Below are 18121 nucleotides of genomic sequence, written 5' to 3'. Positions count from 1 at the left end.
GCCGGTTTTCAAGCGAATGTCAAGAAGAAATATTTGTTGGGGGCTAACCATGGATGTATTACTCCGAACCACTTGCTCAAAGGTTGGATGAGAGTAGCAAACGCCACGGGCGACTCAACGCCGCTTCTCCGCCCAGCCCCAACATCGCCAGACCCATTCCTCGACGGAGAAGACCCTTCCCGCGATTGGTAACAACCCCCACCACGACAACGACAACCTCTAATTGTGGCGTTCTCCGACCGCCAGCCCACCGACGACATTAGGCTTAAGATGTCAACGTTAACTCTGCGCGATATTGATGACCTGAAGCTCGGTTTGCCGCCACGGGGTCATGAGAAAATCGAAGGACAAGCTACAATTGACTGCGCCAACCCCCTACAAAAGAAATGGGAAGTGCCCGAACGTAGGTGTCGAATTCTGAATATGACGATGACATCGCCGGTGGCTATTCCAAGACGGCCACATATCTGCCGACGGCGAAAAAGGAGTAATAACGCTCGTCTCCACCCACCTACCGACGGCGAAACAATAGCAACACCATCACCGGGCGAGGCCGTTATGCAGTCTCGGCCGTTGATTGGCGCTGGACCACGACGTGGAGGACATCGACGATGTGGCTGGGCGCCGAGAAGATCTACTTTCTTCTTAATGAAATCCCCGACCCGTGAATCGGCTATCGCTGAGAGCAGATCAAAGATGGACACAATCCCCTAAGAATAAGAATGTTTAAAGATGTGTCTCCTGCTGATGCTTCGCTACGCGACTACTACCGTGAAGTTCGGTTGGACCTGGCTGGCTGCGGCCGTGAGCCGGAATGCGCACTACGGTCAAAACAGGGACACAATCCCACAACAAGAAGAAGGCTATTATAGTGGTAACCGCGGCTGATGCTGGGCTGCCATCCCCGCATCGCCGCATACATCCCTGCACAACAATAACAACCATAAGGACAAAGTCTGCGTTGATGGTGTGCCGGCTATCGCTATCCTCGCGATCGGGCTGCATACCATCCCACAACAACAACAACTATGTAAGGATGTGTTCAAGGCCGCCGCCGGGCCGCTGGCCGTCTCGTGACGAAGCTTACACACAATCCCAAACAACAATAAATCTCTATGTGGCGATGTGTGTTCCGCGGGTTGATGCCATCACCCATCGGCGAAGATGTCAGCCCAGTCAATACCCGCCAAGGCTCAACGACAGCGTTCTAAGAAGACCCCCGAACATCAATGAGAAATGGATTAAGTGTCAATTGGCCGACTGGAAGAGACGGTTTTGAAAGTCTTTTGTTAGTTTAAGAAGGTACTGGCTAATAATCTGTTTTAACAATACGAGCAGTGAGTTGATGAAGATCTTCCCCAACCGAATGGATGTGTAAGTTTAAAAGTTTTATGATAGTGTTTATAGTTTTTGGTGATAGTGTTTAAATGTTTATATATTATCATTTAATTTTATCTACTTAACGCTTAAATATTTATATAATGGTCATTTGAAAATTAATAATATTATTTTAATATTTAGAATGCGGCCCACCATATATGTCATCGCTTAACTCAAGCACCGCCGCAGAGAAGAAAACGACGCTGCCAAAGACCACACCCGGACAAAATTATATACCTCGCTTGAGGGAACAGATGGTCACATGATGTGATGGACGTCAGATGTATAATACAAAGTCGCCGAGCAAAGTGCCATATCTCTTACAAGAAGCGCCGCGCTTCTCCATCACAAGACCGCTAGCACCGCTTATGTCATATGTTGCGGACCGCACATGAAATAATTCATACAGGATCGAGATGCTGGAATCTGTATGAAGTTCAAATTGTCATCCTCCCGATAACTGCGATTGGTCACCTGTGGCGGCTTCGTCGCCCTTGACAATATTAAACAAGAATACATGTTGTCTTTCGCTGGATACGGTGTGACGCCGATACGGTAAGTTCGTTAATTACGTCCGACATGTGTTTCTTATATTTGATCATTTAATTCAACTTAGCATTCTACAATAAGCCTATTCAACACTGAAGCCCATGGAGTTCGGTGAGTCGGTAGGACCGCAGTACCCACTGTTTCATGACATGGAAACCCCACGCCAAAATAAGGAAGGCCGATCAAGGCTTCGCCTATGTCATGCGCTTTATCGAGCATTTAGCTTGGGTGAGAAGCTACGCTACCGTACATAGACGCTCCTTACTTGAGATTAAAGTATGTTTTCCGGGGATACTTAAGGATGGAGGGCACCAAGCCTATGAGAAAAGGGGGGTCGCCGTGTGGGTTGTTCTTTGTTTTCAAGAAGGCAGACCTTGTATATGTCAATGTCAATTTTGTTCTCGAACGTAAACCAGACAAATTCACTTTATTATTTGTTTTATCAAGAACATGACTTGTATATGTCAATGTAAATTTTGTTTGTTTTCAAATTAAAGCAGAGTTAAATTCCATTCGGGCTATTTCATTGTTTAATTTACAAAGGTCACTGTTTTCACATTTCCGCTTAATTGTTTAAATTCTCTACCATCTACCGCCGAAAACTTCAGCTTTGAAATATTTGAAACTACAGCTCATGCGTAAAATAACACCGCTCTCTGCTTAAATAAACAGATAACGTACTGCAGAAAGAATAAGAGAGCTGAACATGAAAAGTCATGCCACCAATCCAAACTATTTCTCTTGTAGACGTCAAATTATTTATAATGCCTAGTCGGCGACAGCCATATCAGCAAGTGATTTACCATCAGTGACCTGCATCCATGGCAATGCACGCAATGTAACCTCAAGGACATCAAATGCTCGCGACTCGAATCCTCTTTCTCGCCTCAGACGCAGCCGCCTTCGGCTACGCAGCCGCAAAACGGAAAGCTCACGCATTTCCGCGACGTCTTGTCATCGCCGCGCAGGCTGGGAAGGCAGCCTCTATACGCCGCTTGTACTGTTTGACGATGTGATAGTAGCCGCTTAATAAATCAAATGAACGTCGTGTCCGGCTCGCATTACTGGCAGCCGAAAGCGTTGTTTGCAAGTGGGATACCACAAACTCTGCCACCTTTGGACACGAACAAGTTACGATGATGGCACCCATGCACTGTAATCGCTTGATCGGGTCGATCACTTCAGACGATCATCGACACAATGACCAACACGAAGATTTCGCCATTCCTCGACAATTATCTCTACCTTCGAATGTATGCTCGGGCATAAGTAGGTCTCCCATTTGTTCGGCTTGCTCACATTCGGTTACATAACATGCATCAATTCAACCCGGTAAAATAAGGTTAAACAAAGATAGTGATGGTTAAATAATTGGTAAACTTGTTTAGGAACAAATGGTAAATATTTACATGATTAAATTAGTATTTAAAAGTCGAACAATTAGAATTATATGGAAATGTTTGAAAGGGTAACACTAAATGTTAATTGTAAATCATTCGCAGACTTTTCGCTCATGAATTCTGTCACCTGTAAATGACGAGCTTCGATCCAAGCAGTGAAACGACTCGCGACATTTGAATACGCGCCTCAAGATCCCTCACGATCAAACGTCACTGACACACACCAATGCCATATCCGATTTATTAATTAACCAAATATGGGCTTCGGGTGATGTGGCATGTAGTTCATTCATTGTATCGTCGAATTCTTTAGCCAGGATGCCCACGCAATGCTAAAGCATATAGACCACGACTCTCCCTCGATGCCTTCCCAAGTCGACATTGGCATTTTCGTAAAATTGGTCTCCAAACTGTCGAAGATAGTATGCATGCTGTGAAGGAAGACTCTCGCAATCAAGCGTTCACAAGGCCCTTGACCTACGCCGCTAACTTGGATATGAACCAAGTCCAATCCTGCCGTCCGGTCTGCTTTGTTGACTATATCGAGCGGCGTATGAAAAACCATTGTTCCCATCTTTACCCGTGGCACCCAAAGAGTGTACCCCGACACTTTTCCAAGGAGGTGGGTACCATCGAGAAAACAGACAGGTCACGAAGCCCTCTTGAATCCCACAATACACGTCGATAAAAGAAAAGAATGCACGTTTAAAAATCGATCACTGGCCTCTTTCCACGATCGCAATGCACGCTACGGTTTATCTCAGCCACCTTATCCACATACCAAAGCAACAAGTCATAGCCGGAGATGTCATCGCCGTCGAGACCACCCGGCATGCTCTTCCCCAACCAAGCTCGATTGTATGGTATGTGGACACCATGTTCCCGCAACATGTCCTTCTGAATATCGATGGCCTTATATAAAGGCTAGTCCTTCAGCTTCTGAATCACTCGTGGCGCTAACCCATTGGACGCTTTTGGGATGTGTACGTCGAACCTATTCCACCACCGACGTGTGTGCACGGGTTGATTGTCTTGATTTTGAAAGTATTTTTATTATACTCTTTTGATGCATGAAGGCGCCTAATGAGAACCACTCGGCGTCGCATTCCCTACATCACCCGATGTTTTTGTTCTTTACGAATTTGAAGTCAAAATTTCGTTTGATTGCAAATTTTGGAAGTACATCCCTGAAATGTTCAATACCATCAAAACATTGTCTGATATCCAATGACATCACTTTAAAATGATCTCGATGGGAAGGAAGATATCCCACACCATCGTGGTCACCATGGGGTTGACAGGAGCGCTCGCGTAATCTGAATTCTTGCCAACACTTTTTAGTTAAAATGAAAAAGATCAATATGTTAAGCGGAGAATAGTATGTTTAAGTGATAAAATAAATATTTAAACGTTAAGTTAAATAGTTAATTAGTGAACAATTAACTTAAACGGATAGTACAAGATTTTAACCAGATGATCGACTATACTTAAACAATAATGAACCTATACAACTGATCAAAAAGAGAAGGAACTTACAATGAGTAAAAACTCATTTTCGTGAGGGGATTCGACAATGGCACACCGCTCTGCGTCTCGACAACAAGATCAACTACAGACGCATTTGAAGATGGAATGCGACGTGACACATCCATCGAAGTCAACATCGCTTTTTCTATCGAACAAACTGTTTTATATCCATCTGGGCTGTGATAAACTTCACCTTGACAAGGGAAACTTCGAGACCCCATTGCTCACATATCTCGCCTAACACCAACTCCCAAGAAGTCCGAGCCGAACATTAGCACTCTTCCCTCCCCTCTGTATCTAGCAATACCACAAAAACTCTCCATAATATATCGACAAAAACCAAATCTTACAAAACCAAATGAAAAAGGAAAGAACAAGAAAAAGAAGAAGAAGAAGAAGAAGATGTAAAGAAGAACAAAGCAATCGATCGGAATGGCCAACAAAAAGTGCACAGCTTGTATGCATAGAGGTTAGACTAGACGTGATGTGATTGGGCGGTATTTTTCCCTCTATCCCAAGGGCAAAAAAAGAAAATATATGTCACTGTCGTGAGGAAGCCATTTTTATCATCGCTTTGAATGAAAGTTCTCACCTTATCATGAGTCTCTGTTTAAACGTCAAGCTTTTTATGTTTAAACCGATACATATAGTGTTTAAAATACCGGTGAACTGTTTAAATAAATTCTATATCATTTAAATATTATGTAAACCGTTTAAATATAGTGATTTAACTGTTTTAAAATATATGTTATTATTTAAATTGAATGCTTTCACTGACATCGCGTTGAAGATGGGTACCTCCTAGGTCACTGTTTAAACATCTTTATGTATTTGCTTAAACACCATTGTCATTGTTTAAAGAGTAAATTGATTATTGTTTATCGCTTTTGTTTTGTTTATAATGCCGCTTTTTGTTTATCAAATTGTTTTTAGTATGTCTCTGCTTAAATTTCACAAGTTATCACAGTCGACACTCAAATAAGTTTGTTTGTTTAAAAAAATTTAAACGCTTTACAATGGAGAATCGATTAAATATCGAAGTTCACACACAAATAAGCTTGTTTCATTTAAAATAAAAACATTTACAACATTTACAACATTTTACAATGTCCTCTCGGACCTTGGACACTTCGCGATTCCACCCTCGCTCATCTATTAAGATTTCGGGTTTGACTCACTCAAGCATCTATACATTCGAATGCTCACTAGCAGCTGTGCATAACATGCGATCAACTTAAACCCCGACAACGAGAGTGCAACACATTAATAAACACAGAACGTAATATTTGTACACTGACGAAAGGTTCTTAAACGGTAAGAACAATTCTCAAGTGATAAATATCAACTCCGTCTTAAAGGATGTTTCATGATCTTCCCCGCTCTAGAGAATCCTCCGCAATCACGTAATAAGTGAAAAACTTTCTTTTCTTACCCAAGTCGAAATGCCCGCTAATTGCTTGCTCGGCTCATCCACACGGAGAATCCTCTATATTTAGGCACTATGCGGAATTTTGACTTGGGCAAGAAAAAGATAGTTTAACTTGTTGCGTGATTACGCTATATTAATTCTCAAGATGAGGAGGATCATGAAACATCCTTTAAGATAGAGTTAATCTTTTGAATTTTTGTCCGACTCCGCACTAATATCATAGACAAGAAGCTAGATGAGAAGGAGGAGGATGAGGACGACGTGAGTGGTCAGTCCATGGGCGTGTTTCTTCCTTTGTCATTTATGGGGTGAAGTCCACAAAGCAGTTGACTTTGGCTCATATCCGAGAAAAAAAGTGAAACGTACAGATGGGACCGAGATCGACTGATCACAACGAACGGGTGTTCGAATATTATAGTCACCGCACAAGAATTAATGCCGTCATTAATTCTTATGCACGGGATACCATAACCTGCCACCGCCACACCCGCCAACACTTCAGCTCAAACAAAAAAAATCAATATTTTACGCAGAGACTTTGAGAAGTTACACGTTAATATGAATAGTTAAACAGTAAAGATAAATTTAAAATGGAGAAGATAATTATTAAACTAATATGTAAATATATTTAAACAGATAATAGCAAAGAGTTAAACAATATTTAAAATATACAACTAGATAACCATAAATGAGAAGAACTACTATAAACGAGAAGAACTTTACAACGAAATGAACTCGCTTTTCGTGAGGATTCGACAATGGCACATCGTCTCATGATTCGACGACAAGATCGACTACATACTTTCATTTGAAGATGGAGTGCACTTGACTAAACCGATGGAAATCAACTTCATTTTCTGTTGGAGAAACCGATTTATATATTTCGGGTATGATAAACTTCACCCATACTCGTTTCCTGAAATAGACTTACATCTATCATTACCACAAAACCTCCACAAGAAACACCCTGCGAACGGTCAAAATGATAGCAACGAAGAGATTCTCACCAGACTACGAAAACCGCAGAATCAAGCTCTAACAAAACCAAATGAGGAGAAATGAGGAGAAGAACAAAATGTAATGCAACTTCTAGGCATTGTCTATCAGAAACCAAGCAGAAAGCCCTTGAAAAGGTTGGACAAGATGTGATTTGGCGCTTTTTTTCCCCACCATTTTCAAGGACAAAAATGGGATTTCACAACATGGACCCATTTCAAGTGAACGGTAGGGGGTAAAAGGGAAGTTAAACACTAACGGAAGGGCTATCCGGGGTGTGTAAAAGTAGGAGGGGGTTTTTGGGAAGTTTTGAAAAGTACGAGAGATGAACAGTAATATTCCCTTAAATTAAATTAATAAAATAGATTGGTATTGTATGAGTAAACAATATCTCATAAAATTTGCCCCATTTGAAACTAACAAATTTATACATTTGATAATCTTCCAATAACTTCATTGCAATTAATATTTCATCTCTAACATAAGCCATTTGTTGTACCTTACTTGGTGTCAGTGGGGAACCTAAAGGAAGATATATGGTTTGCTGACTCAAATAATTAAAAGCCGATTTTGTTGGTTTAGCTTAAAAAGTTTTATTATTATTATACATACATATATATATATATATATATATAAATATATATATTCAGATTCAACCCATGCGATTTAAACATAAAAAATAAAGGGGGAGGAAGGGCTCTGGAGTTGTAGTTATAAATTTTTTTGGAAAAAAAGGTAATAAGTCAATTGCTCAAATAATAAATTTTCACAAATATTTTTTTTCAATATATATATTATATGTTATACACTAGTTTTTAAAACTCAGCTGGTTAAACAATAATTTTCACAAATACTTTCTAAAAATATATTTTTTAATACTTTATAAACCCATTTGTAAAATATTAACCATCCAAATAATTTTTTTTAAAACATTTTTCTTAAAAATATTAATTTTTTAAACAATTGGTATTAATTTGTAAAAAAAATCGAAATTTTAAAAACAATTAAAATTAAAAACCAAAAAGGAAGGAGTGAAAGCAAGAGGACGAGTTTCTTGGTGGAAGGAGAAGGGGTTTTGAGAACGTTTCCAAAAAAGTTGAAAAATACTGTAAAATGTTGTTTCATATTTTTCTTAAAAATATGATAACTGTTGCCAAAATATTTGAAAATAAAAACAATGTGGCAAACATGTTTTTATTAGTTTTGTTTCCAAAACATGATATTGAAAACAAAAACAGGAATGTAAAACAATGCAAAATGACCCCTTAGTAAGAGCCCGAATTTACCAGCATAGGTTTGGTTATCAAGAGACTGTGTCTATAATTGATCACATGTTTATTTAACAAGAGCTAAAGTGTGAATGACGTAAAAGCCTTTCCAAATTAAAGATTAATGCTATATTTCTCTCTTTCTTTGTATGTGACGTCATCCTGACATCCCTACCTCTCACTGGGAAAGTATTCACAGACGCACCTCTCTCTCTCTCTCTCTCTCTCTCTCTCTCGCTGAGGTCATTTTTGTTTCCTTAATTCATCAGATGCCTCTTTTTTGTTGAAAGAAAGAAAACTTTAGATGCTCTTAATCTTTCTTTTCCTTGGAGTACAAAGTGCAAGAATGAGCTTTTGCTTACCAAAAAGCTAATTCACAAAAAATGAGATCTTTATTAGTGGTCACTGAATACTCTTATTTTTGGTTTATGCCAATCATTATTTTGAACAGTCTTGACCATATGAAGCTACTTCTGGTTCATAACAACTATATTCTTCTTAAATATCATCAGAAATTATAACATTTTTATTAATAATATTAGTTCATAAATTATATACATCTTTTCACAAAGAGTAATAACAAAATAAAAAGTGCATACACTCCTCCACAACTAGCTTGTTGAATTTGCAAACATCCTATGTTGTTATTTACAGCTACATATACCATTAGTAGATATTATAAATTATTTATTGTGTTTTTCTTCCTCTTTCAATAAAGAAGTGATTTATTCATTTTATTAAAAAAAAAATAAATTATTTAGAGTATTATCTGATAGTAAGATAAAATAGAAAATTTTTGAAAAAAAATATTAGACTTGTATGTAATCATATTCTCTCCTGTCCCTCACGATGAATCATCCATTCACTTTTTAGAGAAAGCAATCTTAGGAACATCTCCTCTCAAAGATAATCATCATGCACCCTAAATGAACCCGTGAATCGCAAAATCCACTAAGGATACGTGCATACCATAGAGCAAGACAACAAAAACAATTAATTACATACACTAGTACCACATTCTCGTCCATAATGTCATGGTGTTTTATTTCATTAATATGATTATCCACATAGAAATACAAGCAAATGATATTCTGGAAGTTCAAATAGGAAGAGATTCCCTTCTCCGTGTCCATGCATGAATGAAATTGTAAGAGACTATTTCTATGTTTTTATTTATTTCCCATAGCTGGAATAGTAACACCATATATATTGCTAGCGCCATGCCCATCATGAAGAATCGCTCACCTGAGATTAAGAAAACACAAACAAAAACATATCATTATCAACATGGATCATTATGTTTGTTCTATATATAACAAGACAATAAACGAGTACCAAAAAAAATCTTGTGCATTATTTTTCCCGTGAAAGTATTGGCCAACCACATGCTTGAAGTCAAGAAGTTCCTTATAACCGCCTGACTTGACCCAAACCTTGGCTTCTTAAAGTTGCTTCACTCTGAGATTGATGGCCTCCAAAGTTATAATGTAAATAATTCCGTTAGTGACTGGTTCTATGATTACCTTTACAACTTTGATGAACACAAGATACGCATTCTACATGTGAGATTATCATGTTAAGCATATAATATGAAGCATCATACTGATATTGTTGGTTATATAAGTTACTTTAAATATATATAGATCAAGAGAAAAATAGATGTGATGACCTCCTTCTGGTCATGCACTTGCACAGCAAATTTTGAGAGGTAAGTGATGTAGGAATCAATCGTGAGGTTAATTTCCACATCCTTAATTTCTGCAGTGGCTTCCATTGTTCTATCGAAGTAAATGGACCGAATTAAGAATAGAAAGATGAGATAATAACAAAAGCTTTTTGTTAGATGGTCTCACTAACTGCCATTTGCTCCTCTTTTATAGTGTGACAATGTGCTCTGGTTGTGCAGGTTGTCCATTAATTAATGTGCACAATAAAGTTGTGAAAATTTATTGATCTATTTAGCTGTTCCAGTATGAATATCGCATTACAAATTGTTCAATATACTGATATTGTTAGTGGGAACTCTAAGGACAAGATAATAAACAGTGAGGATAAGTATGGGATTTGTTATTCTTGAATTAGTTTTTAACGTTCAGACTAAAGCCAAGCACTATTGAAAACTTTCTACTCTTAACTCTTTGGTTTTCAGTTTATATATTGAGTGTTAATATATTTATATATTTTTTGTTTAAATAGTCACCTTAATTGATGGGAAGGGAATACATATTTTTATAATTTTCTTAGGTATTTCCATATTATTTGGAAACAATTAGAAGTCAATTCAAGTTAGTTGGCCTGGTGGTGCTTGGAAGGTGTAGATTAAACAATAATTGCATTATATATATGCAATTATTGGGAAATCTCAGGACCTGATAATGAGAATTTTGATGATTGGGATTGATAAATGTTTATTGCACTACTCTTTGGTCTTCAATGTTCAAGACAGTCCTAAAAACTATTTGGAATGTTGGTTATTTTAGTTGGCAGGATGTGTAATTGCTTAGTTTTACTGTTGTGTTGTTGAACTATTTCTTGATATGCCTCAATGGCCCAGCAAGTTTTAAATTCCCATTTGTACAATTTATGTTTGTGTCCTTAATATTAGAATTGAGGTTTTTGTTTTGGTGAGATTAGATGGCTATTGCAGAGAAATCCCATAAACTTTTTTAATGCACCTACACTTTGCCAGTTTGTGCACACCTGATTGAAACCTTGATTTTATATAGTCGAGTTTTTGGTTAAACACCCTTGGTGTTTTAGCTCCAAATTATTTATAACAATAATTGAATACCCACATGCTAAAATTCTTGTGGATTGCATCTAGGGATGCAAGTAGGATGCGGCAAGACAGGGAAATGGATTCCTATCCCCACTTCGCATGAGGTAGGGATTCCACGCTCCAAAATTCCCCACTGCAGAGATATTCTACCCACCCTCTCCCCGCGAGGATCCCCATTGGTTCAGGCAATCCTCTCCTCACCCTACACAAATGCTAACCCCAACATTGGGGTTAAGCATCAGTGTTACAAGAGTGCTAACCCTGATACCAAGGTTATAAGGTACATATATATATATAACTTTTTTTGAAAAAAATTTGTTAAGATTGTATTTTAAACTTAACTGTTTTAAATTAAAATTTCCATTAAAGCTCAATGTTATATTTACTAAAACATTATTAATAAATACCAAAAAATAGTTTTTTTCAAAAAACAAAATATTTTATCAATATAATATTATATTCATATTAATTTTTTTTAATATATAAAAATTAAAATATATAATTTATTTTTGTTGTTGGAAAATCCCCGTAATCTCATGGCCCGCCGGGATTCCCCATGGGGAGCTGGGCGGGGAAAGTATTCCCCGTTCTGCGAGGGGACTATTTCATTGAATTTTCGCCCCTTTGGGGCAAGTCCGCTATGGGAGTGGGGATTCCCAGCCTTACTTGCATCCCTAACCCCATCCCTTTATACTTAATATTGATATTATTATATTTATTACTTGTTTCTATTTCAAATATTTAGTTACTTTTGAATTTAAAATTTTAAATAACCTTGCTCTTATCCTTTGTTAACAATTAAAATCTTTTGATTTTATCTGGTTTTGTAGCAACAGACTCATAATCATCCGATCTCCTTAACCTTGGTACCAAGCCCTGTTCTCCATTCTTTTGTTACATGGGGGGTGTTGGTGATGAGGTTTGGAAAGCCTTCTTCGGATGCCATATGCTAGTGAGTGAGGTAGGTTATTTGTTTTTCTCTGTCCATATGATGAGTGTACAATGTTCATGTATTTCATATCAATTTGTACACTCAATTGGCATGTATTAGAACCATATTATAGAATTCAATGCTAAATATAGTGTGTTGTGCATTAACAGGCTTAAGGTAGCGCTTAAAGACGAGAGAGAGCCAAATTAAGTATTTCAAAATTTAAACAATAAAGTTGGAGATTTCTCGGCATTATTAGAACAAGGATAAGGTTAACTAGGTGGCTGATAAGTGCTTGAGTAGACATATTTTTATATATGTTTTACATGCATTGAGCATCATTTTTACTGTGGTTTATGTCTCATATTGTGTATTTGGTGTTCTTTTATGCATATAGGTTGTGAATGCCTTGAAGAGTAAAAAGGAAGCAAAGATAGGCTATAAAGGCACAATGTTGGGAGTTCTTGTTCAATTCAAGGATCAAGACACGAGAGCAGTTCATAAACGTGGAGATGTGTGCCAACTTTCAAGAAGATTCAAGTCAATTCACTATTTGGAAGGGCACAAAGGCAGCCACATCTTCATATTCCTTCTCTTTGTGAAGATTGCAAGACCTCTCAAAGATACGTCGATGAATAAAAGTTTTATAGCCTACCACATGGACGTGTGTCCGGACATGTGGCCTTAAGAGTAGAGTGTTCGGATCGCGTTTTTGCGAAAAGTACTATAGCAACTTCACTGTAGAAAAATTACTGTTCACGCGGCCACGTGGAAAATCCACACGGGCCCGTGAGGTCACGTGACAGATGCGATCTAAGGTCTATAAATAGCTGTTTTGCCCTATTTTTTCTCATCTTTTGTGCGGCTCTTGAGGGGTGAGACGGCTAGGGTTTGGAGAGGAGGTCTTTGCGACTTTGGAGGCGCTTCATCACCAACTTTGATCGATTCCTCCTCCGTCATAGCATCAAGGAAGCCACCGGTGAACCTAGCTTCGGAGTGGGTCCTTCAAGACGTCGAAGCTCTCCATCAAGGCCATCAGTTGATATATAAGGGGGTTTATTTCTATGGTTTTAATGTACTTTCATTCATTGATGGTGTGTTTTGTATGTTCCTCCATGGAGAGCTAAAAATCTAGAGGGTATTTGGGCTTGTGAACCCTAGGATTCTAATCTTTTGTGGATTTGCTTAGTGTTTCTATTTAATCCGAGTTTGATTAAGTTTTAATCTTGTATTCTCATTGCTTGCTTGTTTAATTAATCCTTGTGGTTGATTGGATTTGTATGATTTGTTACTTTGATGTGAGAGAGGTCTCCATTAGAGTTAGAACTTCAAGGTTAAAGAGGGTTGAGAGGGTGAGTCATGAGATAGTGGAGTGTCCCATCTCCCTTCTGATTGAGTGTATTCTATCTCCGTTCCTTAAGCTCTATGCAACCATATTTGGTGTGAGGCGTGAGATTGAGAGATTTCTCCGCCGGGACCTTGTAGGGGGTTAGGATCCTTCGCCGGGAATTAGGGTTAGATCAATCTTTAGGAATCGGATACAACTCTTGGAATCCCTAGAGTGCTTTGCAGTCATATGTGGTGTGAGGTGTTGAGATTGAGTGATTTCTCCACCGGGACCTCGTAGGGGACTAGTATCGGTGATCGGGAGGTTGGATCCGATTATATTTGGATTTCCACGACTTAAATTACTCATCATAGAAACACTTTGCTTATTCGGTACCTAATACCTGAATTCTAGGGGGAGCATTATCCGAATACCCCACTTTTACTAATTGAGATCTCCATCCATTTTACCCTTACATATTTGTCTCCGGTATTCATTTCTTCGCACATTAGATCACCACACCTTTCCATTTATCATTAGGTTAGAAAGCAGAGAAGAAGTTAGTACTAGTAGCCCTGTTCCCTGTGGATTCGACTACCCACTCACCGGGGTAATTATTACTTCGACACCCGTGCACTTGCGGTACATACACGCATATTCGGACGTGTCAGTGGCTTACGGGCAGCTTACAGTTGACCTTACGACCGTAAGTTAATTCTAGAAGGCCTTGCGGGCATTCTTATGCCCTAAAGGGGGATTCAGAGCCAATTTAGACCTTACAGGAAAGACGTACGCCCGTAAAGATACGCGTAAGGACCATCTAGAGGAGCTTATAATCACAATATATGCCCGTAAGGGCGGTAGCAAGAAGTAGAACAAGTAAAGCTTACGATCTAGCTCTTCCAGTTGTAAGCTGGACCGTAACATAAATAGAAGACTTTACGGGCAGGGCTTATGGTCGTAAACATTCCTGTAAGGCTCGCAATTACTTTCTCCAGCTCCCTTATGGTCCAGCCCTTATGCCCATAAGCAGCCCGTAAGTAGTCGGGTATAAATCGAACTTATGAGGATTTTTAGCGCATTCTCTATTCTATCCTTTTATTCTTTGAGGGTGATTCTTGGTGGTGAGGTTGAAGAAGAAAAGAGATGAATCTCCAGCACCTAAGAAGATATTTGGAGAGGAATTCGGATCTACATTCAAGGGGATTGAAGATAGTAGCCGTCAAGCTCATCTTAGAAGCGTGTGTAGAAACTTCTCCGGTGATTCTTCATCCTAAGGATTAAAAAGTGGTTTTTCATGGATTTCATGTTTTCCTCTATTACTTGTATCTTAAATACTTGACCTCCATTAATGGAGGGCTAATATATAGGTGTTCGGGCATAGTTAAACTCTAGGGTTTATATTCTTGACTTTGGTTGTTGGATCTTTGATGCTTTAATTAATTTCTCATTTGCAATCATATCTATTTGAGCCTAATTGTGTGATTGAATGCTTGATTGCTAATGGGGTGAAATCCCTAGCTATCATACTTGGTATTAATTTGTGATGAGAAAAAAATCCCACCTAGCATAGACTTGCCACAATCCGAGAGGATAGAGGGTACACCTCTAGTTAGGGTATGTAGAAGACTTTGTCTCCCACAATCCTTCTAAGTAGATTCATGATAATTTCCATACTCTTTGACATTATGTGGAGTGGATTTTAGGAAAAATCACATTTCTGCTTTGTATTCAGATTAGGGGTAATCTATCTCTTTGGGGAGCGATTATCTACTTATGAGATTATCATTGGTTTACAATAAGCTTTCATAGAGTCTTAATACGATTGTGTGGATATTTGCATTAGCTCAGCACCTATTCAACTACATTTCTTATGAGAAATCAAGGTTTTGTATATTTTTAGAAACATTTCGGTTCAAATAGGATTAATGTTTTGACAACCATTGTCCTGTACCTTATAACCCTAGAGGGGTGCTATGCCCAGACATCATTTTCTTCCTTGACTTCTCTTCTATTATTTACCGTATTTCCTTGTTTTCATTTGCTTTTGTTCACACACACACCACTCAATATTTTTGGCTATTTTTCAAGTTTAGGGTCATTACTGGTATTTACTTTCTTTCCTATGGACCGACACTTTGCTTTACGCACACTTTATTACGCGATCGGCAAGTACACTTGCGTCCCTATCACCATACATTTTTGGTTGTGATATCTAGCAGTATTGTTATTCCCTGACAGAGAAAGCTATTAGTTGAGTAACACACGCTGGTGAGTTTAGGATTGTGTCAATTCTTCCTCCATGTTCTTTTATATTTCATATTGAGTAATTTTAGATGTAGTTATTTTATTAAATTACTGATTTCTCTTAAAGCACACCCGTTTTCCATAAGAGAGGGGTTCCTATATTTGCTTTTCATTGAACTTATGTTTCATCCTTTCATAGTGAGAAATTGTTGATATTATACTCCAATTTAGAATCCCAAACTGTTATTATGCTTGTTTGTTTTTTTTTTTGTATCGCATTCCATTGTTATGTTTTGTCTGCCATTGTGTTAAGCATTGCCATTATCATTAGAATCTAGTAGTCAACTCTTGAAGAGCATGGATGATTTTCTGTGTGGCTTTTCACTTTAGATTCAAAGATATGTGTTGTCTGTGTTAATGTTGGGCTCTCTAATTGAGTTCACTTGATAAATTTTAGATTTCTAGTTTTGAAATGGCAGAAATATCAAATCAAGTTTAGCGGTCTTAGATGTGGAATCTAGAGAAGAGTAAAATAAAAAAATTGTAGATTTTGACGTTAGCTAAATATCTGCAAAATTTGATATTTTATGCATCTGTATTTTATGAGATATAACCCTATTAGTATACCAATCTCAGATGAGATTCCTGGGAAGAATCCAGAGATTGATGAGTACTTTTTTATGGTTATAGATATTGAATTGGGTAAGGTTCAAAATAGGAAGGTTGTTCCATATTTAATTTTGTAATTGTCAGTAAAATATCATTGCTTTTGGGGTCATAGGTTGAGAGATATGCATGTTTAAAAGGAATATGTCAGATTACAATTTTCCAGAAATGGTTGGATTTTGAATAACTGTTATAGATTAAGTAGTGCTCTAAACGATATGAATTTCAGATATGTCATAGTTTTAGGTGTCTACTCTTCTTAAAATCTTGAATCTTGTGATATGGGAAAGTATAGGTAAGGTTATGCTAGATTTAGTTCTCAATGGTATGAGTCATATTTGAATCATGCATTGTTAATCTTCTTGTATTCTAGTGAGTTTCTTTTGTTAATGTACAAAATTGTATACTATTCAAATAGGGAGAATTGATCACTCTAGTTGGATAATTAAGAATTCAATGTTATGGACGACCTTCCGATGTTGGTGCAATGCTTTAGAGGTTAAGTAAGGTGTCAAGAAATACATGGATTTGCTCAAGCAGCTACATATCAATGTGCCGTTTATAGAGCCATTATCTCAAATGCCCAAGTACATGAAGTTCCTCAAGGATCAACTTATGAACAAGAAAAAAATTTGAGGAAGTCTCTACAATAACATTAAGTGAAGGGAGCTTGGCACTCTTGCAGAACCGATGCTGAAGAAGATGAAGGATCTAATGTGTTTCACTATCTCTTATAACATTGCTAGAGGACCTAGGAGCTAGCATTAACGTCATGCCATTTACCATGTTTAGAAAGCTAGGGCTTAGTGACCTCAAGCCTACTAGGATGACTCTTCAGTTAGCTGACAAATCCATTGGGCATAATAGGAGCATTATTGAGGATGTTCTTTTGAAAGTATATAAATTCATCTTCCCAGTTGATTTTATGATTTTAGACGTCGATAAGGATGTTAATGTGCCACTCATCTTAGGTCAGCCATTTCTAGACATCTCACAAGCCCTTATTGATGTGAGCAATGGTAGAATAACACTTTGGGTTGGGGATGAGGAAGTATTTTTTGCTTTATCTGATGCTATGAAACATACTTTTGCTTATGATGATACTTGTTACTTCATGGATATGACTAACCCTATTGTTGATGATCTTATGCAGGAGATAGAGCACGAGAAGGTTTTCAAGGAGTCATTGGATGGCCCTCAAGATAAAGAAATACTTCCCTTGCTTAAAACAAATAAAGTGGATGAGCAAACGCGGAAGAAGCATTGGAAGATGGTCACATAACCAAATTAAGAAAGGTAAGGATACACCTTTGCTCAATGAGGTAACACCCGAGTCAGTCTAAGCGATTTGTAAGTTCTCTATTTTCTCTGACTTCACACTTGAGCACTATTTTGGAGACACACATGTCGGATTCAAGGTGCATTCCTATTTGAAACCTCCTTGACATGCGCACGTCAGGTATGTTGAGCTAGTGACATAAAACAAGTGCTTATTTAGAGGTAACCCAAGCATTTTTCGTATTGTTATCTTATCTTGCTTTTTAGTTGCTAGTCTTATGCTTTTGTGTCAGTTAGTAATAAAATGCTTGGCTTGTCATCATTTTTCATGAGTTGGTTAGTTG

The 18121-nt window shown here is 37.9% G+C and overlaps 1 protein-coding gene across 1 annotated transcript; it reads left to right on the top strand.

Annotated features, from left to right (window-relative positions):
* The first annotated feature begins 17325 nt into the window (after window positions 1-17325).
* Window positions 17326-17781, top strand: LOC120254630. The gene has a single exon (XM_039262702.1). The coding sequence runs from the start codon at window positions 17326-17328 to the stop codon at window positions 17779-17781; it is 456 nt and encodes a 151-aa protein (XP_039118636.1).
* The last annotated feature ends 340 nt before the right edge of the window (window positions 17782-18121 follow it).

Source organism: Dioscorea cayenensis, unplaced genomic scaffold (genome assembly GCF_009730915.1).
Source record: "Dioscorea cayenensis subsp. rotundata cultivar TDr96_F1 unplaced genomic scaffold, TDr96_F1_v2_PseudoChromosome.rev07_lg8_w22 25.fasta BLBR01000544.1, whole genome shotgun sequence".
NCBI lineage: Eukaryota > Viridiplantae > Streptophyta > Magnoliopsida > Dioscoreales > Dioscoreaceae > Dioscorea > Dioscorea cayenensis.
The sequence above is the reverse complement of the archived record's forward strand: the minus strand, read 5'-3'. Positions and strand labels throughout refer to the sequence as shown.